This window comes from Oncorhynchus clarkii, unplaced genomic scaffold (genome assembly GCF_045791955.1).
Source record: "Oncorhynchus clarkii lewisi isolate Uvic-CL-2024 unplaced genomic scaffold, UVic_Ocla_1.0 unplaced_contig_11086_pilon_pilon, whole genome shotgun sequence".
Classification (NCBI taxonomy): Eukaryota; Metazoa; Chordata; class Actinopteri; order Salmoniformes; family Salmonidae; genus Oncorhynchus; species Oncorhynchus clarkii.
The window spans coordinates 29,453-56,629 of NW_027260825.1; the positions used below are offsets into that span (position 1 = coordinate 29,453).

Genomic DNA, 27,177 nt, shown 5'->3' on the forward strand with positions numbered 1-27,177 from the left:
ATTAATTTCCACAAAGTGTGCTGCTTCAGTGTCTTTAGACATTTTTGTCAGATGTTACTATGGAATACTGAAGTATAATTACAAGCATTTCATAAGTGTCAAAGGCTTTTATTGACAATTACATAAAGCTGACGCAAAGAGTCAATATTTGCAGTGTTGACCCTTCTTTTTCAAGGCCTCTGCAATATGGTGCATAAACTCTTTGGCTTCTCATTTCTATTAGTTGAGCCCACAACCTTTCCTTTTTTGTCATCCAAACCGCAAAAATAAAGACATCAAACTAGTTCAATAATAATTAAATATACAATCATGTTATCCAATATAGCTGTCAGTTGATTGTGCTAAATTAGCCTTCTAGCCTTTGTTTACTTAAGGGTCAACACTATAAGGCTGGTAAAGTCAATTGTGTCACAATGCTTCAAAATGTAAACAGCATCTGGAGACAAACATTCAAATAGAATGTCACAGAGCCATAGGAAAGCATGGAGATCCATGTCATCATCAGTAGGCCTATAATTCCTTTATTTATACACTATTTTGAGGTGAACCAAAGCTTATCAATAACTGTGAAATAACCTACAATACTGGACCACGTCTGATAAATAGACTTGAAAAATCTAGCTACAAAAGTACTAGTCTAGCTACAAGAGTAACAACTTTCACTTACTCGCACATCCACTCAAAGTCAGAAAGTGGTCTCACCTTCTTGCCAATGGCATGTACAGTCCTAAACAGTATCTTCATCTTTGTGCTGGTCTACTCTGACATTGCCATTATTGCCGTCACAGAGGGTGTCAAGAGGAGAGGCTCTGATTGAGCCTGGGACACTCGGCACGCAGGCAATGTGACATTGCTGTGTTCATGGTCACAAATGTTCTCCAGCTTCATCATTTTATTTCTGATAACAAATGAGTTGTTTCTGCTTTTATCTTCAGCACACTGGTGACACACAGAACAATTCATCACCACAGTCTCCGCATCTTACTGTAGCCAGCCTCTTGAAACACCTTTATCTCCAAACCTTTTCACCATTTCTCACAAAACTTCCTGTGATTCGTCCTCCTTTTCGTCAGTGGGTTTTCGTTTCAAAAGGTTGGCTCACTCCAGGTAAATATCGCCACATAATAGCTATTTATTGAACAGTAGCTAGCAGCAGACCCGTGGCAAGTGAGCGATGTCGAGTAGCTGATGTACCGTGTGAAACTAGAAGCACTAGAGACGGTCTGTGGTAGGCTGGCAAACATAAGTAATTCCCTTGAGCCATCATGCCAGATTTGATTGCATTACTATTTTGGTACAAACATTTACCCGCCAGTGTGGCGGATAACATTCTGAGATTAACTCGCCAAATGAAAAATCTACCCACATTTGGTGCTTGGCGGGTGTTAATTTCAGAACCTGCTGCCATCTATCTACGGTTTCTGGTTGGGGTAGGTTTTAATAGTCACAGTAGGTACAACATCTCCAATGCACTTCCTTATAAACTCACTCACCGAATCAGCGTATAAATCAATATTATTTTCTGAGGCTACCTGGTACATGTCCCAGTCCACACGATCAAAACAATCTTGAAGCGTCGGTTACGCTTGGTCAGACCAGTGTTGAATAGTCCTCATCAGGAGATACATCCTGTTTGAGTTTCTGCATATAGGAAGGCAGGAGCAAAATGGAGACGTGGTCAGATTTGCCGAACGGAGGGCAGGGGAGGGCCTTGTATGCATCGCGGAAGATAGAGTAGGAGTGATCCAGTGTATTGCCCTCACGAGTGCTACAATCAATATGCTGATATAATTTAGGGAGCCTTTTTCTCAAATTTGCTTTGTTAATTAAAATACCCAGCTACAATAAATGCAGCCTTAGGATATATCGTTTCCAGTTTGCAAAGAATCCAGTGAAGTTCCTTGAGGGTCGTTGTGGTATCGGCTTGAGGGGGGGATATAACAGACGAGAATTATCTTGGGAGATAACACGGTTGGCATTTGATTGTGAGGAATTCTAGGTCAGGTGAACAAAAGGACTTGAGTTCTTGTATGTTGTTACGATTACACCATGAGTCGTTAATCATGAAACAAACAACCTGCCCTTCATCTTCCCAGAGATGTTTATTTCTGTCAGCGTGACGCATAAAGAATCCCGGTGGCTGTACGGACTCCGACATCATATCCCGAGAGAGCCATGTTTCCGTGAAACCGAGTATGTTACAGTCCCTGATGTCTCTCTGGAAAGCAACCCTTGCCCTAATTTTGTCTACCTTGCTATCTAGAGACTGGACTTTAGTGAGTAATATACTCGGAAGCTGTGGGTGGTGTGCACGCCTCCGAATTCTGATCAGAAGGCCGCTCCGTCTACCACTTCTGCGGAGAAGTTGTTTTGGGTCGGCCTCTGGAATCAGATCGAATGCCCTGGGTGGTAGTGGGAACAAAGGATCCGCATCGGGAAAGTTGTATTCCTGGTCGAATTGTTGGTAAGTTGACGTCACTCTGATATCCAATAGTTCTTCCCGGCTGGACTAGAAGCGAGGCGACCCTTTCTGTTGGCACCATATTGCTCACACAAGAAAACTATAACATTAAAGTGATATCTTGTTTATAAGATATTGGATTGAATTTATTGATTAATTGAATACATGAATATACACCTATTGTTGAAACATTCTACATAATGAGATGTAATAATAGTATCATGAGTATATGAACGACGATACAATTATCAACATCACCCCCTCCCCACACAGGTTCACTATAACATTTTATATGATAACATTTATCCATTTAGATCCCAATATGTGATATTACAAAGACACAGGGGAGACCTGATCCTAGATCAGAGCTGCATATTATGCTCCACAGAGGTTACCATGGTGATCAGACTAAGTCAACTGTTTAAGAATGGGAGATGGATATGTTTTCTATAGAGCCTTTAATTTAGGGATCTATAACTGCTGTCAGGTATAGGATGGAGATGAAATATGGCACGTTTTTGATTTCTGGTGTTTTTTAAGTTGCCCTAAAAGAGAAAAACTCTTTCCACATAGACAGACATAGGGTTTCTCTCCAGTGTGTGTTCGCTGGTGTGAATTCAGGGTCCCTAACTCAGCAAAGCTCTTTCCACACTGATCACAGCTATAAGGCTTCTCTCCAGTGTGTGTTCGCTGGTGTGAATTCAGGGTGGAAGCTCGAGCAAAGCTCTTTCCACACTGATCACAGCTATAAGGCCTCTCTCCTGTGTGTGTTCGCTGGTGTATAGTTAGTTTATCTGATAGAGCAAAGCTCTTTCCACACTGATCACAGCTATATGGCTTCTCTCCAGTGTGTATGCGCTGATGTTTATTCAAGGTGGAAACCACAGCAAAGCTCTTTCCACACAGATTACAGCTATATGGCTTCTCTCCAGTGTGAATGCGCTGGTGTATAATCAGGGTGTTAGCTACAGCAAAGCTCTTCCCACACTGATGACAGCTGTAAGGCTTATCTCCTGTGTGTACACTCTGGTGTATGGTTAGGGATCCTGCACTCGCAAAGTTTTTCCCACAATCAAGGCAGGGGTAAGGCTTCTCCCCTGTATGAATTCTCAGATGATATTTGAATGTGTAATATGTAGCAAACCTCTTCCCACATTGATCACAGCTGTAAGGCTTTTCTTCGGTGTGTGTTACCTGGTGTCTAGTTAGGTTGGAAGCTTGAGCAAAACTCTTCCCACATTGATCACAGCTGTAAGGCTTCTCTTCTGTGTGTGTTACCTGGTGTCTAGTTAGGTTGGAAGCGTGAGCAAACCTCTTCCCACATTGATCACAGCTATAAGGCTTCTCTCCAGTGTGTGTTACCTGGTGTGCTGTCAGGTTGCCTGAGTGATTGAAGCTCTTCCCACACTGATCACAGCTGTAAGGCTTCTCTCCCGTGTGTGTTAGCTGGTGTGCTGTCAGGTTGCCTGCCTGATTAAAGCTCTTTCCACACTGACCACAGCTATAAGGCTTCTCTCCAGTGTGTGTTACCCGGTGTGTAGTCAGCTGTCCAGACCGAGCAAAGCTCTTCCCACACTGACCACAGCTATAAGGCTTCACTCCAGTATGTGTTAGCTGGTGTGTTGTCAGGTTGCCTGACTGATTGAAGCTCTTTCCACACTGATAACAGTGATAAGGCTTCTCTCCGGTGTGAATACGCAGGTGAATTATGAAAGATCTCCGTGTAGTGAAACTCTTCCCACAGTCAGAGCAGCTGTGGTGAGATTTCTTCCCTGTACGTCTGTGCTGGTGTTTGAGGTGTTCTGATTGGGAGACACTCTTCTCTGCCTCGTCAGCAACATGTTGTTGTTGAAGCTCCCCAGATGATAAGTCCCTCCCGCTGAGAGAGCGACGGTTAGGAGAGTCCCCTGTGAAACAGATATTGAATAACTAAGTTTTGGAAATATGGGTCCATAAACAAACATCAACAATATATACTCAGTGGACAGTTCATTAGGTACACTTCCCAGTTCATGAAAATAGGTCACTCCTACAGACAGTGAGTCACGTGGCTATGGCTTGCTATATAAAGCAGACAGACAGGCAGAGACATTAAGTTCCTGTTTGATTGAACATCAGAATGGGTAAAACAAGTGACCTAAGCGACTGAGCGAGGTATGATCGCCGGTGCCAGGCGCGCCGGATCCAGAATCTCAGAAACAGACACTCTCCTGGACTTTTCACACACGACAGTGTCCAGCGTTCACCAAGAATGGTGCCTCAAAAAAGCAAATATCCAGTCAGCAGCAGTCCTGTTGGTGAAAACAGCTCATTGACGAGAGAGGTCGCAGGAGAATGGCAAGAATCGTGCAAACTGACAGGCGGGCCACAAACAGACAAATAACGGCACAGTGTATCTGAACATTGTTGCTGACCAAACCCAATAGAGTATCTTTGGGATGAGATGGAACGGGCTGTTGACAGCATGAATGAGCAGCCGTCTGCAGCAACTGCGTGTTGCCATTGCGTCAGCATGAACCAACATCCCTGTGGTACATTTCCGACACCTTGTAGAATCCACACTCCGGAGAATTCAGGCTGTTTTGGAGGCAAAGGCTGACCCGATCCGGTACTAGTTTGGTGTACCTAATAAACTGTCCAATGAGTATATATTGTTTATCAATGAATTAACAGAAGTTGCAGAATCAGATTGTAGTTTCATCCACACACCCCATTGTTCTTACTTGATGAAATCAAATCTCCCTCCTCCTCGTGTCCTTCTCTCACAGTTCCACTCTGCCCTGGTGTTTTCCTGCAGTCGACCAGCCGCACAGACACCCTCTTCAGACCCAGCAGTAAGGAGCTACCAGGAGAGTTGTGACCAGGGGACTCTGGCAGGTTGGAGGGGGACGGACTAGCTCTGTCCTGGTGAACACAGGAAGTATTGTACATAGAATATCATTAGACCAAAAAATGTGATGACTTTAGTCTAAATCTCTGATTGATTGCTGCATCCTTATAGTACCCCATTTCTCCTGAACTGTGCAATCGTTCACTACTTTCCACAAACGTACATATTTTTTCAAATCACCCAAGTATTTTAGCAGTGCATTGTACATCACACCATCATTTCAAATGGTAGCACAGTGACTCACTTTGCCCTACTGTATAGAAGTACACTGGCTGAAGAAGACTGGTGTAGTATTTACAGCCAAATCCATGAATTATTTGGTTTTAGCTTCCAACCTAAATGTAATTTATGTCAATTTATACAGTTTTTTTTCAAACTGTACGTAAACTCGACACTATCCAATTTTGGTTTCGTGGTTCAGTTTTTAGCAGTTTCATTAAATTATAGATAAATGTATAGTTTACAAATGACAGGAAAATCTTTTCAAAAGTAATTTATTGAAAATGGCCTAAGAATTTTTAAACAGATTTTTGTGCTTAGAGTTGTGAAAATCTACCACATCCTTGTGAAAATTCCACCAAAGAGAGAAAAAAAATGTAATTGGATTGGTGGAGTCATGTGATAGTGGGAGAATCCACCGTATGTTTTATAACAGCCATTTCCTTTCAAATCAGTGAAGGGAAGTGAACAAGTGCACAGTTAGGGAGGACGGAAAGACAATTAGGGATTCCTTAACATATTATCTAGGCAGAAGTAGAGCAAGCGTGAGGGCCAAGGGTGCAACACTAGAACCGCGATTTGCCACATCATTCAACAGGGTTCTGGCACACCATTGAGCGCTGCTGAAAAGCAGAGGCGCTACCGTGCCAGACGTGATGCTGATTAATCTGTTTGGGTGGTGGGCAGCATTTTCACGTTCGGATGACAAGCGTTCCCAGTGTAAACTTCCTGCTACTCAGGCCCAGATGCTAATATATGCATAATATTAGTAGTATTGGACAGAAAACACTGAAGTTTCTAAAAACTGTTTGATGATGTCTGTGAGTATAACAGAACTCATATGGCAGGCAAAAACCTGAGAAAATCCAACCAGGAAGTGGGAAATCTGAGGTTTGTAGTTTTTCAACTCATTGCCTATCGAATATACAGTGTCTATGGGGTAATATTGCACTTCCTAAGGCTTCCACTAGATGTCAACAGTCTTTAGAACCTTGTTTGAGGCTTCTACTGTGAAGTGGGGGAGAATAAGAGCTGATTGAGTCAGGTGTCTGCCAGAGTGGCATGAGCTGATCACGCTCACTCACGTGAGAGCGACCTGCATTCCATTGCAATTCTAAAGACAAAGGAATTCTCCAGTTGGAACATTATTGAAGATTTATGTTAAAAACATCCTAAAGATTGATTCTATACATTGTTTGACATGTTTCTACGAACTGTAACGGAACTTTTTGACTTTGTCTGGACCTAGTGATCGCGCGTCATGGATTTGTGAACTCAAGGCGCAAACAACAAGGAGGTATTTGGACATAAATGGACTTTATCGAACTAAACAAACATTTGTGGAACTGGGATTCCTGGGAGTGCATTCTGATGAAGATCAAAGATAAGTGAATATTTATAATGCTATTTCTGACTGGCTTGTTTTGGTCTCTGAGTGCCATACTGAGATAATTGCATGGTTTACTTTTTCCGTAAAGCTTCAAAGCGGTTGCATTAAGAAGTATATCTATAATTCTGTGCATAATACTTGTATCTTTTATCAAAGTTTTATTATGAGAATTTCTGTAAATTGATGTGGCTCTGTGCAAATTCACAGGATGCTTTGGAGGCAAAGCCAAATGTAAACTGAGGTTTTTGAATATAAATATGAACTTGATCGACCAAAACATACATGTATTGTTACATTAGTGTAAGCACAGATCATAAGGATATATTTACGATTTACAATGGGCGTGAGGTGTCATGAAACCCCCCCACCTCCATACCTCTCGATCTCTCCCCCTCCGATGGGTATGAGAGATGTCTCTGCAGGATTGTGGTCCACAGTGACCTGACCCGAACAGGCCAGTCATGACAATGCTTATGTTAAGCCCTGATATGGCTATGCCATATGGCTGTTGGCTACACTAGTTCATTTAGCAGGCAAGATTTGCTTAGAATTCCATGGCATTATTTTATAGTATGAAGAAAACAATTGAACATAGCTGTAGAAAAATAGAAAGGATATTTTCTTCAAGCGATTTGAAGGAGTGCGAACACATGCGGCCATTCTGTGTTGAGAGGTGAACAAAGAAAACAGGTACTTGTATACGCTTAAGTAAAGAAAAGGAACTATCTGCACAATGAACAGTGAAATAGGCATCACTTTAACTTGACAGGTATAATATGTAATAATTAAGGGTAACACTTTATAATAGCCATCATTAGTAAGTCATTTATATCTATTAATTACTGGGTCACGACCCTCAAATAAGTTGCTACTGTGAAAATCAATAATGAAAGTATCTATGGTTACAGTTAACGGCTGGCGCTGTCTATTTTGCTGCAGGTGAAATGGTTAAGTAACAATATATTTATATGTTTCTTTTAGGCAACATGACTTTTGGAGAAGAAAAGGAGCGTTGTCAAAGCAAAATGAAACAGGGAGCTGCAGAAACTACAAGATCAGTCGAGGAAAGTCGAACAGCGAGCAGAGAAATACAGAAAGCGGCTCCAACGATCGAAAAAGGACCACCCATCTCCAAGATCCAAAGTCAACAAGTTGGTTCGGCAAATCTCGGGCACATCCCTAAGGAGAACCCTGTTGTTTCATACAGCAGTAGCTGAGGAAGTACATAACAAGTACACACATTCAAAGAGAGAGTGACAGACAAGTCATTGCAGGAATAGTCACCAGCAAAATCCTGAAGTACAGGTTGCAGAGATTGGCAGAGGAGGTTGTGGATACAACTGGTAAATTAAAATGACTACGGGTACCAGAGGAAGAAGGGGATTGCTGCCACGCTGAGATCAACGGTGAGATGATTATTTTTATGTGACGATGTCAGCAGGATCACAACAGGAAAAAAAAGACAAAGGTGACAAAAAAAAGAAAATGCAGAAAAGATGGTGGATTCAATGAAGACCCTCCATTTGAAGTTCCTAGATGAGCATCTATCATACTCACTGTTCTGCACACTTCCCCTCCTACTGGGTTGTGCTTCCAACATTGGCAGATCGTGACACGTGCATGCGCAAACAACATGAGGCTTCATTTTGCCTAAAAGCTTCACCAGATGCACATCTACACATCCAATGTGGAGAGCCTGACGCATGCCATCACGTGTGACTCCACAAGCTATGTATGTATGTATGTATGTATGTATGTATGCATGTATGTATGTATGTATGCATGTATGCATGTATGCATGTATGCATGTATGCATGTATGCATGTATGTATGTATGTATGTATGTGGAATGTGAGCAATGCAGCAATAATACCTATACACTCAAAAGCCACTACAGAGACACCGATCGCATCTCCTACCTTCAGTGTACCACTGTGGACAAAGAGCACAAAGATCACTTTGAAAAAATGATTTTTATGCCCCACAAGAAGAGCTGGTGGAAACATTTTGCTCCAGAAGTTCAGGCACCATCTCTATAACATCAGACAGCAATATGTTTTCTCACGGGCGCTGAACCTCCTTGCAAATTAACGTGCAGTCCATATTGACTTCTCTGAGAACTACGGCTGCAAGTACAACACTCAAGCACAAACTGTCCATTTTGGTGCATCACATTAACAGCATCTGCCCCTACCTCCTTCTGCACTGTATCGGCATCCAGACTGAAGTGACCACCTGCCATATGGCAACACCTGGAGCCCATCCTGAGGGAAATCCAAGAGAGATGCCCGAATGTTGGGTTTTTGCCCCTGAGCAGGCAGTTAACCCACTGTCCCTAGGCCGTCATTGAAAATAAGAATTTGTTAACTGACTTGCCTGAGATACTAGCTAGTGATGTTATGTCACACTTTATTATATAGTTTGATGATCTGCTCTAAGATTTAAAATAGCTCATGTTAGCTAGATAACTTAAACGACATAGGTTATGCTAGCTAGGTTAGCTAGCTACTGTAATGGTAGCTGGGTTAAAAAAACGTTCACACGTAAACATGCAGTGGACGGGCTATTTTGAAAATATTATTATATTAATTAAATGAATGCACAATTAATTATGATATTTATTCGTAGATGCTTCTACATGCTTCTACACCTGCATTGCTTGCCGTTTGGGGTTTTAGGCTGGGTTTCTGTACAGCACTTTGAGATATCAGCTGATGTGCGAAGGGCTATATAAATAAATTTGATTTGATTTAGATTACAATTTGAATGGTTTGGCATTATAATAAGGTGTGTGAAAATATATTTTGAAATTTTCATGGAAAACATTAGCATAATGTTTTCTGTTAGAGAGTGGAGAGGAAGAAGACTAGATAGGAAGAGTGAAAGAGAGAGAAAAGGAAAGGTAAATATATGATTACAGAGCCTGCCAATTTTTTTTTATTCCAAACTATGTTTTTGAAATAAAATACAAAAATGAGGCAAGCAAATGGGAATCTGTTAACCAAAGTATTTTATCTAATAGTGTACTATTTATTATTAAAGATTGGAGAGGAAGGAGAAGGAAAAATGAAGAGAGTAAAAAGAGTGAAGTGATGAGATTGCAGAAGATTGAAGTGGAAATTTGAAGAGAAGGAAAGGAAGAAAGAGCAGTAAGATGAGTGAAGAAAAGAGGAGGAGAAAGATTGGAGAGGAAGGAAAAGAGTAATAAGAACAGACAGAGGAGGTACAATGGCTCTCCCCAAGAAACGGAATTAATGATATATGGGCAGCAGCAAGAAATAGGTTCACTGTTCCTACCATCAAGGCCGTGCTTATTGTGAAGACAAACTTCAACCTCCCCTGCCAGGAGTTCATGGAGAAGCAGGCCAAAGACAGAGAAATCCTTTAAGAAGATACATTCTTCTGAGAAATATACAGATTAGGTTGGTATAAATTATATTATGTAGTTACCAATCAGGTCATTGTCTTATTTCTTTATTGTGTTAAGTATTTCACATATACTATTGCCTGTTTTTTTTCCTTCAATTTTGCTCATGTTCACTTATGCTCTTATTCTACCCAGACTAGCAGGACCACTGAATGGCTGTTCAGATTGGACAGTTCTGTCTTGTCTGTAGTGTTTCTGTAGTATAGTTGTTTTCTCTATCACAGTGTGCCTGTTAGACTAAATACATGAACCCGGAAGTGTCCCCCTTTTTTATTTCATAGATAATAACATTGGATATTTTAATGATATATTGACCGCCTTTATTTCATAGATAATAACATTGGATATTTTAATGATATGTTGACCGCCGAACTGGAAATGTCCCCGGTTTTCACTTCAGAAATCTGGTCTCCTTATTGTAAGTAACGTTAAGCATTTCACTGTAAAGTCTACAACCGTTGTATTCCCGCATGTGACATAAAATTTGATTTGATAGGCCCGACTGTGGACCACATTAGGATCTTGATATGCTAAATAAGGACAATCTGATAGTTATTTGCGTTGAGAACATGCTCAGTAATTTGACTAATATTAACTCCATATCATTATTCGACACGAGCTATCATTGTTGTTTTACTTCCGCATAAAGACGCGGGAAAACACAAGCTAACAGCACCGTAACTGGTAGCCTAGCAACAATAATCACCTATTTTCAACTGTCCTTTTTTTATTTGGGCACCAAAAATGTGTGTAAACGGTGTGTGTGGTCAAACTGGAGAAAAAGTGAGAAGGTGTTCAGAAAATACCTCAAAGAAGTTAACCGGTGGCTTCAAAGCCTCACAATGGCCAATACGTAGCATCAGCAATCCAGGGGTTATATACATAATTGGTGTAGGCGATGCCTAATTATTTCTCTCCATGGTTCGGATTTTACCTGCTGGTTGCGCATTGCCTTGTTTCATCAATCTGTGCGCGATGAGCTAGTAGGCTACTTGGCTGAAATTACCACCATGGTTTCTTTTGTCCTGCTGTTCAAATCGAACTCATGGTTATTGAAAGGTCAAAGATGAAGACCTAGACATGTTATACACCACAGTAGGCATACTGTTAATAAAAGTCAAACAAACTTACCCGATCCATAGTGGAAGCTACTGTATTCGTTCTTCAACGTTTCAAATAACAAACAAGACAGTAAATGTGTACACTGCAGTTAATTTCCTTGTCGTAGCGTTCAAACAAATAAAAGCTAGATCACACCTAATTAATTATCAAAACTCGATTTCAAATTGAGACAAATAAACGTCTCATGTAGACTAATTTTACATCCGAAAAGATCCAGCAAAAGCCTGTGGCTCTTTATTTGGTTTAAAAACGCAAGAGGACGGTAACAAAGCACTTCCTGTTGATGTTTTTCGGCTTCTTCTGTGGTGTTTAAATTGTACCGCCACCTACTGTACACAGTCAAACACTTTTCTACAAGTGGGTGATGCGGTTTAGGGATTAATTTATTGCTAGAAAATAACTGTTAGTATTGTCTCAAATATATAGTATGTTAAATTAATGTCAAAAATGTAGGTTGTTTTTGCTATAATCAATATATCATTAATCTATTTGAACTTTAAATTATTTTATCAGATTTTTGGTGTCATCCTCAATGATTGCAACTGCATTATGTCCACGTGTGGTTGCATTATTTTAACATTTGCAAATAAAATCGAATTAAAATCACAACAATTCTAAGGTATTTATAGAAACAACAAAAACAACTTGCTGTCTATGGCTGGCTTCGGTTTGCTGTAAAGTGGCAGGTCAAATTTGAGATTAGTGATATCCCTTGCTATCATCTTTCAAATTAGACCATGGCTAGGTGGCTCGAGTTGGGCCTCTTTGCCTCTTCCTCTCTGACAACATTCTCTTCCAGAGTCCAGATATTGTTATTGGCTGAGGCCCAGTAAGAGTAGCCTCGTAAATAACAGACTGATTACCACTACGCTATCCGTGCAGTGAACCAGTAAAGCCAGTGACGATTTCAGCATGTAAATCTTGGTGGGGCAAACCTCAAACATTTTTGGGGATGCATGTCAGCAAAGCAACAACAGAACACTAAACAATACATTAATTGCACTGTAACAGTGACAAATGGTGCCCACAAAGTATTAGGGCCTAGATAAAGCTGTCCCAACAGCAGAGCTATCTTTTCAGCACCATGGAGTGAATCCTTACCCTTACTATTAACGGTGCCTTGTCTGGCAGCCTAACAGTTCATTCAGCCTCATTTACTGCCTTTAAAAAAAACATAGCTGATATGGCTGACTTGCTTAAACAAATGTGGTTTCCACTGACAATTGAGATGTACAAACTATGACATAAGGGAACGATGAGCAGATGAGGCAATCCGTAATTTCAATTAAGACAATGAACAACGTAGTAGTAATCAATATAAAGTAACAGTCAATATAACTATTTGTTCAGCACTTTTGAAATGTACAGTGACAGAATTCAGAATATGGGCTGGTCTTACAGTAGGCTATTCTCCCTGTACACCAAGTCAGACTGTAGGATAAATAAAGGGGGTATGTAAGCAGACGATGAAAGCTCTTACAATATTCAATGACAAAATGTATCTAAAACAGGCTATAGGCTAAACATACACCACCAAGTCAGAACAGTAGGCTAAGTTATGAGGGGAAAGTTACCAAATTATTAAGGTGAGGCACATGGGCCTAAGTGTATGTTGTGTAGTAACAGCTTACTACACAACATACACTTAGTATTACTTACTTAATTACAGTATACATATCTCCCTGGCATATTACATCATTTATGCAGCAGCATACAATACATTTTTGGACTCACCATGTGGCCCTGTGCTCACTTGAACAGGAAGGTGGTGCGACGGTCCTTCTTGTGGGCAAATTTTGTAACCAAAGTCTGGCATTCTCTGGATTTATGGTGCTTTCAAGACAACTTAAAACTCTGGGGAAAAAACAAAGGTTGAATCATGACGTCAGTGATTTTCAGGTCAGAGCTCTAGAGGCCCAAGTTCACTAAATGGAATTCCGAGTTGGATGACTGTTCAAACCGTATTTTCCCAGTCGAGCTCTCCCCAAAGATTTTTCTGTGACCTAACCTGTGTTCGAATACACATACTAACTAGAGATCGACCGATTATGATTTTTCAACCCCGATTCCGATTTTTGGAGGACCAAAAAGGTTGATACCGATTACATCGGCCAATTTGTATTTATTTATTTGTAATAATGACAATTACAACAATACTGAATGAACACTTAACTTAATATAAAACATCAAATAAATCAATTTAGCCTCAAATAAATAATGAAACATGTTCAATTTGGTTAAAATAATGCAAAAACTAAGTTTTGGAGAAAAAAGTAAAAGTTCTTTGCTCAGAACATGAGAACATATGAAAGCTGGTGCGTTCTTTTAACATGAGTCTTCAATATTCCCAGGTAAGAAGTTTTAGATTGTAGTTATTATATTAATTATAGGACTATTTCCCTCTATACCATTTGTATTTCATTAACCTTTGACTATTGGATGTTCTTATAGGCACTTTAGTACTGCCAGTGTAACAGTATAGCTTCCGGCCCTCTCCTCGCTCCTCCCTGGGCTCGAACCAGGAACACAACGACAACAGCCACCCTCGAAGCAGCGTTACCCATGCAGAGCAAGGGAAACAACCACTCCAAGTCTCAGAGCGAGTGACGTTTGAAACGCTATTAGCACGTGCTAACTAGATAGCCATTTCACTTCAGTGACACCAGCCTCATGTCGGGAGTTGATAGGCTTGAAGTCATAAACAGCGCAATGCTTGACGCACAACGAAGAGCTGCTAGCAACTTACCTTGGCTTACTGCATTCGCGTAACAGGCAGTCATTCTCCTTGTGGAGTGCAATGAGAGGCAGGTCGTTATTGCGTTGGACTAGATAACTGTACGGTTGCAAGACTGAGCTGACAAGGTGACAATCTGTCGTTCTGCCCCTGAACGAGGCAGTTAACCCGCTGTTCCTAGGCCGTCATTGAAAATAAGAATGTGTTTTTAACTGTCTTGCCTAGTTAAATAAAGATTCAATAAAGGTGAAAAAAAATAAAGAATAAAAAATATTTTAAAAGTGGCAAAATCGGTGTCCAAAAATACCGAACTAATTAATCGGTCGACCTCTAATACTAACCACACTAACCGTACTATTTGTGAGGTAAATGGAGTATGTAGTGTGCTTATTAGTCATAGTTAGTATGCCAAAAAGTCCTGGATGTCATACTACATTCGCCAAAATACGAAGTATACAAGCAATGGACACCATTTCCGTACCTTTTGGGCGCACAATGAAATTCAGAAAAAGGGCTTGGCTTCACAACGTTTTCAGGTTGGATGAAAATATGCAGTCGAAGGCCGACGAGAGGGGGGATACAAATTCATTGCGAATTATGACAAATGTTAAGAAAATGTGCAACACAGCGTAACTAGAGAACATTACCAACCACAATGTTCTGTATTCTCTGCTGGCTGCCCCACAACCACAGAAAGCACTGAGCTAGGCTTGAAACACCTGCATTTTGGAGCTGCCTTAAGAAAGAAAGAAACGTTTGTATGCAGCTTTATTAACTCAATTATTTATACGTTTTTAAAAATAGTTTGCAAACTGATATGAAACATGTATTAAATGGCAAAACAGCCAACATTTTTTTTTTTTTACAAATATATCTATTTTCTGCCCACATGCCCTGAATGATGGGTCGCCATGCAGCGTTTAAGGCGATGCTTCCTCCACAGAAGTCAGGCATTCGGAAATTGTCTTCTTCGGTGTCATGGCATTTGCATGGTTGTGCATGCTGCCACCTACTCTGCAGTAGTGGGTGTTTCAGTAATGTTACATGTTACACACAAAAAAAGAAAGACAATTTCACCACCAACCAAACCGACACCTATATACCACTATCTCATAATATATATATATATTTGAAGTCGGAAGCTTACATACACTTAGGTTGGAGTCAATAAAACTTGTTTTTTAACCACTCCACAAATATCTTGTGAACAAACTATAGTTTTGGCAACTCGGTTAGGACGTCTACTTTGTGCATGACAAGTCATTTTTCCAACAATTGTTTACAGACAGATTATTTCACTTATAATTCACTGCATCACAATTTCAGTGGGTCAGAAGTTTACATACACTAAAAGTTGACTGTGTCTTTAATCAGCTTGGAAAATTCCAGAAAATAATGTCATGGCTTTAAAAGCTTCTGATAGGCTAATTGACATTTGAGTCAATTGGAGGTGTACCTGTGGATGTATTTCAAGGCCTACCTTCAAACGCAGTGCCTATTTGCTTAACATCATGGGAAAATTAAAAGGAATCAGCCAAGACCTCAGAAAAAAATATTGTAGGCCTCAAATTTTGGTACCATGTTCACCTGTACAAACATTAGTATGCAAGTATAAACACCATGGGACCACACAGCCATCATACTGCTCAGGAAGGAGATGCGTTCTGTCTCCTAGAGATTAACGTACTTTGATGCTAAAAGTGCAAATCAATCCCAGAACAACAGCAAAGGACCTTGTGAAGATGCTGGAGGAAACAGGCACAAAATTATCTATACCCACAGTAAAACGAGTCCTATGTCGACATAACCTGAAAGGCCGCTCAGCAAGGAAGAAGCCACTGCTCCAAAACTGCCATAAAAAAGCCAGACTATGGTTTGCAACTGCACATGTGGACAAATATTGTACTTTTTGGAGAAATGTCCTCTGGTCTGATGAAACAAAAATAGAACTCTTTGGCCATAATGACCATTGTTATGCTTGGGGGTGGCAGCATCATGTTGTGGGGGTGATTTGCTGCACGAGGTACTGGTGCACTTCACAAAATAGATGGCATCGTGAGGATGGGAAAATGATGTGGATATATTGAAGCAACATCTCAAGACATCAGTCAGGAAGTTAAAGCTTGGTCGCAAATGGGTCTTCCAAATGGACAATGACCCCAAGCATACTTCCAAAGTTGTGGCAAAATGGCTTAAGGACAACAAATTCAAAGTATTTTAGAAGCCATCACAAAGCCCTGACCTCAATCCCATAGAAAATTTGTGGGCAGAACTGAAAAAGCGTGTGCGAGCAAGGATGCCTACAAACCTGACTCAGTTACACCAGCTCTGTCAGGAGGAATGGGCTAAAATTCACCCAACTTATTGTGGGAAGCTTGTAGAAGGCTACCCGAAACGTTTGACCCAAGTTAAACAATTTAAAGGCAATGCTACCAAATACTAATTGAGTGAATGTAAACTTATGACCCACTGGGAATGTGATGAAAGAAATAAAAGCTGAGATAAATCATTCTCTCTACTATTATTCTGACTATTATTATTTCACATTCTTAAAATAAAGTGGTGATTCTAACTGACCTAAGACAGGGAATTTTTACTATGATTAAATGTCAGGAATTGTGAAAAACTGAGTTTAAATGCATTTGGCTAAGGTGTATGTAAACTTCTGACTTCAACTGTAACACTCAGCAAAAAATGAAAACGGCCCTTATTCAGGACCCTGTCTTTCAAAGATAATTATTTAAACCCAAATAACTTCTTCATTGTAAAGGGTTTAAACACCGTTTCCATGCTTTTTCAATGAACCATAAACAATGAATGAACATGCACCTGTGGAACGGTCGTTAAGACACTAACAGCTTACAGACTGTAGGCAATTAAGGTCACAGTTATGAAAACATAGGACACTAATGAGAGGCCTTTCTACTGACTCTGAAAAACACCAAAATAAAGATGTCCAGGGTCCCTGCTCATCTGCGTGAACGTGCCTTAGGCATGCTGCAAGTAGGCAATGAGGACTGCAGATGTGGCCAGGGCAATAAATTGCAATGTCCGTACTATGAGACACCTAAGACAGCGCTACAGGGAGACAGGACGGACAGCTGATCTTCCTCGCAGCGGCAGACCACGTGTAACACCTGTACAGGATCGGTACATTTGAACATCACACCTGCCGGACAGGTACAGGATAGCAACAACAACTGCCCGAGTTACACCAGGAACACACAATCCCTCCATCAGTGCTCAGACTGTCCGCAATAGGCAGAGAGGCTGGACTAAGGGCTTATAGGCCTGTTGTAAGGCAGGTCCTCACCAGACATGACCGGCAACAACTTCACCTACGGGCACAAACCCACCGTCGCTGGACCAGACAGGACTGGCAAAAAGTGCTGTTCACTGACGAATCGCGGTTTTGTCTCACCAGAGGTGATGGTCGGATTCGCGTTTATCGTAGAAGTTATGAGCATTACACCGAGGCCTGTACTCTGGAGCGGGATCGATTTGGAGGTGGAGGGTCCGTCATGGTCTGGGGCGTTGTGTTACAGCATCATCAGACTGAGCTTGTTGTCATTGCAGGCAATCTTAACGTTGTGCGTTACAGGGAAGACATCCTCCTCCATCATGTGGTACCCTTCCTGCAGGCTCATCCTGACATGACCCTCCAGCATGACAATGCCACCAGCCATATTGTTCGTTCTGTGTGTGATTTCCTGCAAGACTGGAATGTCAGTGTTCTGCCATGGCCAGCGAAGAGCCCGGATCTCAATCCCATTGAGCACGTCTGGGAGCTGTTGGATCGGAAGGTGAGGCCTAGGGCCATTCCCCACAGAAATGTCCGGGAACTTGCAGGTGCCTTGGTGGAAGAGTGGGGTAACATCTCACAGCAAGAACTGGCAAATCTGGTGCAGTCCATGAGGAGGAGATGCACTGCAGTACTTAGTGCACCTGGTATACCAGATACTGACTATACATTTTGATTTTGACCCCCCCTCTGTTCAGGGACACATTATTCAATTTCTGTTAGTCACATGTCTGTGGAACCTGTTCAGTTTATGTCTCTATTTATCTTATGTTCATACAAATCTTTACACATGTTAAGTTTGCTGAAAATAAACGCAGTTGACAGTGTGAGGACATTTCTTTTTTTGCTGAGTTCATATATATTTCCTTCTCAAAACATCTATTAACTCTCCTGCAGTAAAATATTGTACAACCAGGTACTTCTCAGCAGCTGCCACCTACACATTAAAAACCCACTACCCCATTCCACTACTTTGACCCGATCTGCTCCTGCACCACCCCTACAGCCTGGGAGGACGGGACATCACCCTTCAACACACCATGCAACTCTTCTGAAGCCAAATCTCATATACCCAAATAAGTCTCTGCAGCTGCCACCACAGCATCTATTTTCGGTGATTTACGTTCAATTTCTGGGGTACAAGATATTACATTACACATCTAAAAGTTATTACATTAACCGGTGTTACAAGACAATATGCATAGTTCTTGCCTTGACCGATTATCCAATGTATCATTGATTAGTTTTATGAGCACACACACACACACACACACAGGTTGACTATGACATCTTCTATGATAACATTTATCCATTTAAATCCCATTGTGTGATATTACAGACACAGGGGAGACCTGATGCTAGATCAGAGCTGCATATTATGCTCCAGGTTACCATGGTGATCAAACTAAGTCAACTGTTTAACAATGGGAGATGGATATGCCTGTTCACTATAAGTTTTTTTTTATAGTTTATTTAGGGATCTGGAACCGGTGCCGTATAGGAGGGAGATGAAATACGGCACGTTTTTGTTTTCCGGTGACTTTTCATTGTCCCTAACTGAGCAAAGCTCTTTCCACAAAGACAAACATAAGGTTTCTCTCCAGTGTGTGTTCGCTGGTGTCTACTCAGGGAGGAAGCTACGGCAAAGCTCTTCCCACACTCTTCACAGCTATAAGGTTTCTTTCCAGTGTGTATGCGCCGGTGTGAAGTCAGAACGGAAGCTAGAGCAAAGCTCTTTCCACACTGATCACAGCTATAAGGCCTCTCTCCAGTGTGTATCCGCTTGTGTACAGTTAGGTTTCCTGCACTAACAAAGCTTTTCCCACAACGAAGGCAGGGGTAAGGCCTCTCGCCAGTATGAATTATCAAATGCGATTTTAAGGCACTAGATACAGCAAAACCCTTCCCACACTGAGAGCAGCAGTATGGTTTCTCTCCCGTATGGACTCTCAGATGAGATTTTAAGGCGGTAGATACAGCAAAACTCCTCCCACACTGAGAGCAGCAGTAGGGTTTCTCTCCTGTATGGATTCTCAGATGAGTTTTTAAGGTGCCAGATAGAGCAAAACTCTTCCCACACTGTGAGCATCTGTAAGGTTTCTCTCCTGTATGGATTCTTTGGTGTTCTTTAAGACGCCCTGCAGAGATGTGCCTCTTCCCACACTGAGAGCAGAAGTACGGTCTCTCGCCGGTGTGAATCCGCTGGTGAATAATGAAGCAACTCCGGCTAGTGAAATTCTTCCCACAGTCAGAGCAGCAGTGTTGAGGTTTCTTCCCTATACATCTCTGCTGGTGTTTCTTGAAGTGTTCTGATCTCGAGAGACACTTCTCTGCCTCGTCAGCAACATGTGGTTGAAGGTGAGCAGATAAGCCCCTCCCACCGAGATAACCACGTTTAGGTGTGTCCCCTGTGAAACAAAGACATTGAATAACTAGGTTTATGAAATACGTGTCCATAAACAAAAAATGATCATCAATAAATACAGTACACTCAGTGACCAGTTTATTAGGTACACCGACAGACAGTGGGTCACGTGGCTGTGGCTTGCTACCAAAAGCAGGCAGACAGGTAGAGACATTCAGTTACTGTTTGATTAAACGTTAGAATAGGCAAAACGAGTGACAAACAAAAGACAACGTCAGCGGCAGTCCTGTGGGTGAAAACAGCTCGTTGATAAGAGAGGTTGAAGGAGAATGGCAAGAATCGTGCCAGCTAACAGGCGGGCCACAAAAAAATAACGGCGCAGTACAACAGTGGTGTGCAGAACGGATTCACGCAACGCATAACTAGTTGATCCTCGTCACGGGTGGGCTATTACAGCAGAGAACCACACCGGGTTCCACTCCTATTAGCTAAAAACGGCTCCAGAGGGCACGCGATCAACACTGGACAATTGAAGATTGGAAAACATGACCTGGTCCGACAAATCTCGGTTTTTGTTGCGTCATGCGGATGGATGGCAGTCTGGATTTGGTGTGCAAAGCATGAGCCCATGGACCCATCCAGCCTGGCGGCGGTGTACTGGTGAGGAGGAATGTCTTCCTGGCACATGTTAGGTACCTTGATACCAACTGAGCAACGATTTAACGCCACAGCCAATCTGAACATTGTTGCTGACCAAACCCAATAGAGTAACTTTGGGATGAGATGGATCGGGCTGTTGGCAGCATGAATGTGACACTGTCCAATCTGCAGCAACTGCGTAATGCCATCGCGTCAGCATGGATCAACATCCCTCTGGAAAAATTCTGCCGCCTTGTAGAATCAATGCCCCGAAAAATTAAGGCTGTTCTGGAGAAAAAGGCAGCTCCGATCCGGTACAAGATGGATGTACCTAATAAACTGGCAAGGAGTGTATATTGTTTATCAATCAATTAACAGAAGTTTCAGAAGCAGAATGTAGTCTAATCCACATAGAACATTGTTCTTACTTGATGAAATCAAATCTCCATTTTCCTCGTGTCCACCTCTCGAAGATCCACTCTGCCTTGGTGTTTTCCTGCAGTCGATCAGCAATGAAGACACCCTCTTCAGACCCTGCAGTAAGGCGCTACCGGGAGAGTTGCAACCCGGGGACTCTGGCAGGGTGGAGGGCGACGGGCTAGCTCTGTCCTGGTGACCAGAGGAAGTATTGTACATAGAATATAATTAGACCAAATATATTTTTATTTTTATTACCCCCCATTTCATGATTTCCAATTGGTAATTAACAGTCTTGTCCCATCGCTGCAATTCCAGTACGGCCTCGGGAGAGGCGAAGGTCGAGAGCCATGTGTCCTCCCGAAATACAACCCTGCCAAGCTGCGCTGCTTCTTGACACACTGCTCGCTTCACCCGTAAGCCAGCCGCACCAGGGATTGAACCCGGTTCTGTAGCGATGCCTTAGACCGCTGCCCCATTCAGGAGGCGAGACCAAATATTTCTGATTGATTGGGTCTACTACTTCGACTAAATAAAACCTTTTGTTGCTGCACTTACAACATCTCCACTGTCACTACCCACAACAGCCTCCACTGTCACTATCTACAACAGCCTCCACTGTCACTACCTACAACATCTCCACTGTCACTACCTACAACATCTCCACTGTCACTACCTACAACATCTCCACTGTCACTACCTACAACATCTCCACTGTCACTACCTACAACATCTCCACTGTCACTACCTACAACATCTCCACTGTCACTACCTACAACATCTCCACTGTCACTACCTACAACATCTCCACTGTCACTACCTACAACATCTCCACTGTCACTACCCACAACAGCCTCCACTGTCACTACCTACAACATCTCCACTGTCACTACCCACAACAGCCCCCACTGTCACTACCCACAACATCTCCACTGTCACTACCCACAACAGCCTCCACTGTCACTACCCACAACAGCCTCCACTGTCACTACCTACAACATCTCCACTGTCACTACCTACAACATCTCCACTGTCACTACCTACAACATCTCCACTGTCACTACCCACAACAACCTCCACTCCTTCTGTGCCCCAGTATGTAGTCCCCAGTGTCCCTCTCCCTCCATCACCTGCAGCAGACACAGCCCTGAGCATGCCTCTCTCACACGTGACACCTGCACCACAGCATCTTATAGAGGAGATGATCAGCCTGGTGCGTCAGCATAGGGAGGAGATCCGGGAGCAGCAGTGTGCAATAAACAATGTTGAGGAGGACAACCAGACTCTCAGGATGGAAGCCTGCAGACTTAGAGAGAAGCTGTCCAGTACAGTCAACACTGGCCACATGCAGGACCTGTAGAAGGAGCTACATGAGTCAAGGCAGGTATTTCTCAGCCACCACTATCCACTCTACAAAGAGTTCCACAAACACCTTGGACCAGGACAACAGCTGAATCAGAACATACAAACCAATCCAACCAAACAATGCACCAACCCAGCTGAACCCCTCCATCCCCATCTCATGGCTTGTAATTACTCCCATCAATCAAATGGCAAGCTTATATTAGAGAATCAACTTTTCCCAAATAAAATTCTGTCAAAGTTATGGTGCCCCACAACGGACAGAGCTACTGTGGCCCAGCTTGGCTCCCTAAGCCATATCATCATTCATATGTGGACCAATGACCTGCATGTCCAACAGGAGAGGGTGACCACATCACTAAGGGGAGTGACAGAGATGGCCTCCACCATTTCCCCCCTTTGCAAAGACAGTAACATCTACCCTGTTCCAGAGGAGAGATTTCCACCCTGCCACCATTGTTGCCAAGCAACAGAGATGCTGACCAGGTTAGAACTCTGAGATTTGGCTGAAATTAAGTTGGCATTTGCAGAAATAATACACAAAGGTAGTCAATGGTTCCTAGTGGACATAAATGTGCACTTGAAAGTGATACATTATACATTTGATAAACTGTTGCACCTACAAAATGTTGTCAAACATTTTAAGTCCAATGGTCACTTTATGGAAGCAATAGTGCTGTTTTATTTGCAAGACTTTTAGCGAAGTAGGTGCAGAAAATACGGAATACTCACGACATGAATATAATGGAATCTAAAACAATAAAATAAACATTTGGGGAGGGGAACAGTGTAGTGAGATGAGCATCTCACAGTTACTTCTCAAAAAGAGTAATCATTTGAAAAGGGGCTATTAACTAGCTGGCCTGGGGCACCGTTGCCCATGAATAGAGGTTTACAAGGCTAGTGTGCAAGCATCTTAGCCAGGTCACAGAGGACAGAAAAAAAACTAAAAGCATGTACTTATTGACAGAGGAAGATGGCATTTGCATTTCTCTACCAGTTGGGTGAGTCAACATGTTTTTTTTTCTATTTGCATGCACATGAATAGATAGATAGATATTAAGCTTAGGTTGATCGGACTAAATCCTGTTTTGGCAGGGGCGCATCTTTGGTTTCAGAAGTGGGTGGACATAATGATTACACACTACGACCAGCCGGAGGAGTCCGCGTGGTCCTAAAGCACACCGCCTCCTCATTTAGTATCACAGTACAATAAAACTCAGGGGGGACAACATTTCAATTTCAGAATGTGGTGGGGACATGTTCACTCCATCCCCAGTGAAAGTTGCGCCCCTGATTGTTTGTATATTTTAGTTGTCACTGTAGTAGACTAAGCATAGGTGATTAGAGGATGTTGAAATGAGGCTTGAATAGTGGAGGCAGCGCCTGTTTCCTTTTTGACCTGCGGTAACTCTAAATCAATAGTTGTTTAGTATTCTGAAAACGTTGGAAAATGTAATTTGCTTGACCATTCTGTAGGTCGTGTAACTGTTTGTTACATGTGTAACAGTATAGCTTTAGTCCGTCCCCTCGCGCATACCCAGGCTCGAACCAGGGACCCTCTGCACACAAACAGTCACCCACGACAGTTGTCTGTGCGCCCATCGCTCCACAAAAGCCGCGGCCCTTGCAGAGCAAGGGGAACCACTACTTCAAGGTCTCAAAGCGAGTGACGTCACCGATTGAAATGCTATTAGCGCGCACCCCGCTAACTTGCTAGCCGTTTCACATCCAACATGTTTTGTGAACTCAACTGGACTGATGTTCCTCTCCGGTTTTATGACTGAACAAAAGGTGTATTTGAATTTATTCAGCCACCTTCTTGTCTCGGTTGTGTCAAGGCATATGAACTAACAGGTTATAGAGCAAACAAAGCAATTATCACAACACATAGTTTGTAATATGGCTATTTTTCTGTCTTGGCTTCCCGGTGACTTTACCCCGGTGCCGCAAGATGTAGCTTTAGCCTCATTATTTCGCCATGGTTCTGACTTTACCTGCTCGTTGCGCATTGCCTTGTATCAATATGTGTGCTTTGGGCTAGTAGCCTACTTTGCTGAAGGACAAAATATCCCACGTGTTTATTACCACCATTGTTTATTTTGTCCAACTGATCAAATGGAACGAAGAGATATGGAAGATCAACTATTGTTAAAACTAGGCCTCGACATGTTATACACCACAGTAGGCACACTGTTAATAAAAGTAAACCAAACTTACCCGATCCATCGTGGAAGCTATTCTTTCTTCAACGTTTCTTCAAATAAAAAAAACGTGACAGTTAATCTGTAGCTAGTTTACACTACAGTTACTTTGTTTGTCACAGCTAGACCAAAGCAATCAAACGTCCTTTTAAATATCAACTCGATTAATCTAAAGTAATCTTACTTCAGAAAGATCTTGGATAAGATTTTACTGGTTCTATTAGAGTCAAGAAAACGTTCAACACCCTATTCACCAACAATCCTTATGTCTGTTTATCGTCTAACTCTACCCGAGAGTCTGTTGGAACAACGTCCTCTTCAAGAGTCCAGATAGTTAATTGTCTGAGGCCCAGTAAGTGTAGCCTATAAAATAGCAGACTGATTACAGCAGCGCTATCCGTGCAGGGAACCAGTAAAAGCTGATGTATGTTTAACCCAAAATCTGCAGGGGCCATGAAGCATTTACAACAATGCAACCTCCACAGTAGTCAGTGGATGTATACTAATTCCGCTTCACCGAGCAGAGTCGAGTTGAGCTGTGAAGGAAGTGGTCTTCTTCTTCGTTAGTGTTATGGCGGTCCGCAAACTATTATTGGTGCATGCTGCCACTTAGTGTATTGGCTGTGCATCAGACTACTATTCTGTAGTAATAACTCACTACACTTTGTGAAAAACAAACTAACCCTACACCCTTTAAAACATAATCATTATTCCACTACTTTGGCCTTCTGATTCAACACCAGGCCAGCATCCTGGGAGGACAGGATATTATCCTTCAAAACACCTTGTAACTCTGCAGTAAAATATTATACACCCAAGTACTTCTCAACAGCTGCCACCACAACATCTATCCACTCTGTTTTACATTCTATTACTGTGGTACAGTTGACAACCGAAAATTGGGAAAAATAGGATCCGATCCTTGAGAGGCTAGCCAAGGTAGCGAGCCTTGAATCACCATTCGGAATACTATGAGATGCAAGTGCTGTCACGTCCTGACCTTAGTTCCTTTTTATGTCTCTGTTTTAGTTTGGTCAGGGCGTGAGTTGGGGTGGGCATTCTATGTTTTGTAGACTAGGTTTTGTATTTCTGTGTTTGGCCTGGTATGGTTCCCAATCAGAGGCAGCTGTCGATCGTTGTCTCTGATTGAGACCCATACTTAGGCAGCCTGTTTTCCCACTATGGGTTGTGGGTAGTTGTTTTCTGTCTCTGCACCAGACAGAACTGTTTCGTGTTGGTCTATTTTTTTGTTATTTTGTCTTAGTGTTCTGAGTTTAAATAAATATGAACAGACACTTACCACGCTGCATATTGGTCCGATCCTTCATATTCCTCGTCAGATGACGAGGATAGCCATTACAAGTGTCTAGGTTTACTGTTAAGCATTTATTAAAAGACTAACATACAAGAGCTAATATCTTGCAATCAATGATCTAGCATAAATGTAAGCATGTCTGGATTAATGATCTAAATGTAGTAATGACCTGTCATGGGGAAGTTTCAAAATTACACAATACCTGTTAGTGATGCTGTCAGCTGGAGATGATGTGGCAGGAGCTTTTATGGATCTGAAGCATTGCATGATGTCTACTTTAATGCTAATTAGCATTAGTGACATTTGAGAGTAAATCGTGCTGACTATATTGATAAAAGTCACCTTCTCCGAGAGAGATTTACACGGTTATCAAAAATGTTTCACCAGGGAAAGCCTAATGGAAATCCCCTATAGGGAAAAATGAATGGTGGAAAACAATTGGAACCATTTCCCTGTTTGGCCACTAGGTTTTATGGGTATTATGACTCGTCCACGGTGGGGCTCTATAGAGAGAAATAGTAATGCCATCATTTTATAGGCACTAATTTTGCCATGGTTCGCTGGACAAAGACTATGGGGAAATGAATGGTGTTTTTGTATGATGTTTGGATAAATGCAGACAATAAGGTCTGTTGGAAACACAGGTTTAGATGCTATACAATCTATCGGCGAACGTCACTTCTTGTGAATTTTGAAGTATTTATGTAATAAAACAAAGCACATCACAAAGGCTTCGTAATTCATAAAGGTCATACTCACTGACTGCTATTATCTCATAGAACAAAAACGTATAAGATCTCCTTAGCCTGTGCGAACCCTATTTTCGCCATCAATTCCAAAACCCAAATTTTTCCCATTGGGATGGCTGAACAAGCCAAAAGTAACTAATTTCCGAGTTTTAAGACTACAAGCTGAAGAGCTCATATAGCGCGACATTGACATGATTGGTTTACGGTAAGTGAGGCGGTACTTCCTGTATACAAACAAACTCCTTTCCTTGACTACTTCCTTCCAGCAGTGTGTATCAGGGAGATTCCTAGATGTGAGAAGTGTGCAGGAGGACTTGAGAGAAAGGAATGTGTAGTATTGACGTAAAACGTTGTGTGTATAAACTGTAGGGGTACACATGGTGCTGGAGATCAGATGTGTCCGGTGAGAGAAAGACAGGTTGAGGTTACCAGGATCACAGTAGTGCAGAAGGTGTTGTATGCTGAGGCAGTGAAGGGAGTAGTAGAGGAAGATGGGTCCAGGGTGAAGGATCCTGAGAGCATCTCTGTGATTAGGCCGAGGTCAATAGAGAGTGATAGGAATAACATGCTACAGAAAGGTTG

The 27,177-nt window shown here is 42.0% G+C and overlaps 1 protein-coding gene across 3 annotated transcripts; it reads right to left on the bottom strand.

The window, feature by feature from the left end:
* Positions 1-2,569: 2,569 nt before the first annotated feature.
* LOC139401818 (zinc finger protein 345-like) lies at positions 2,570-25,027 on the bottom strand. Of its 3 annotated transcripts, XM_071145797.1 has the most exons (4): positions 24,548-25,027; positions 13,244-13,363; positions 5,185-5,365; positions 2,583-4,368 (listed from the first exon to the last, which is right to left on the bottom strand). In XM_071145797.1, the coding sequence occupies exons 2-4, from the start codon at positions 13,244-13,246 to the stop codon at positions 2,945-2,947; spliced, it is 1,608 nt and encodes a 535-aa protein (XP_071001898.1). In that variant the 5' UTR covers positions 13,247-13,363; positions 24,548-25,027; the 3' UTR covers positions 2,583-2,944. The 3 variants fall into 3 exon arrangements, with proteins under 3 accessions (XP_071001897.1, XP_071001898.1, XP_071001896.1); XM_071145796.1 differs by lacking the exons at positions 13,244-13,363; positions 24,548-25,027 and adding an exon at positions 11,519-11,813 and having other exon boundaries at positions 2,570-4,368; XM_071145795.1 differs by lacking the exons at positions 13,244-13,363; positions 24,548-25,027 and having other exon boundaries at positions 5,185-5,392.
* Between the last annotated feature and the right edge of the window lie 2,150 nt (positions 25,028-27,177).

Bases quoted from the DNA above. Each gene is read 5' to 3' on its own strand.
- LOC139401818 (XM_071145795.1), bottom strand. From the start codon at position 5,392: ATGTACAATACTTCCTGTGTTCACCAGGACAGAGCTAGTCCGTCCCCC. The intron at 4,369-5,184 runs GTAAGAACAATG...TCTGTTTCACAG, and splicing joins GGGAGATTTGATTTCATCAA to GGGACTCTCCTAACCGTCGC.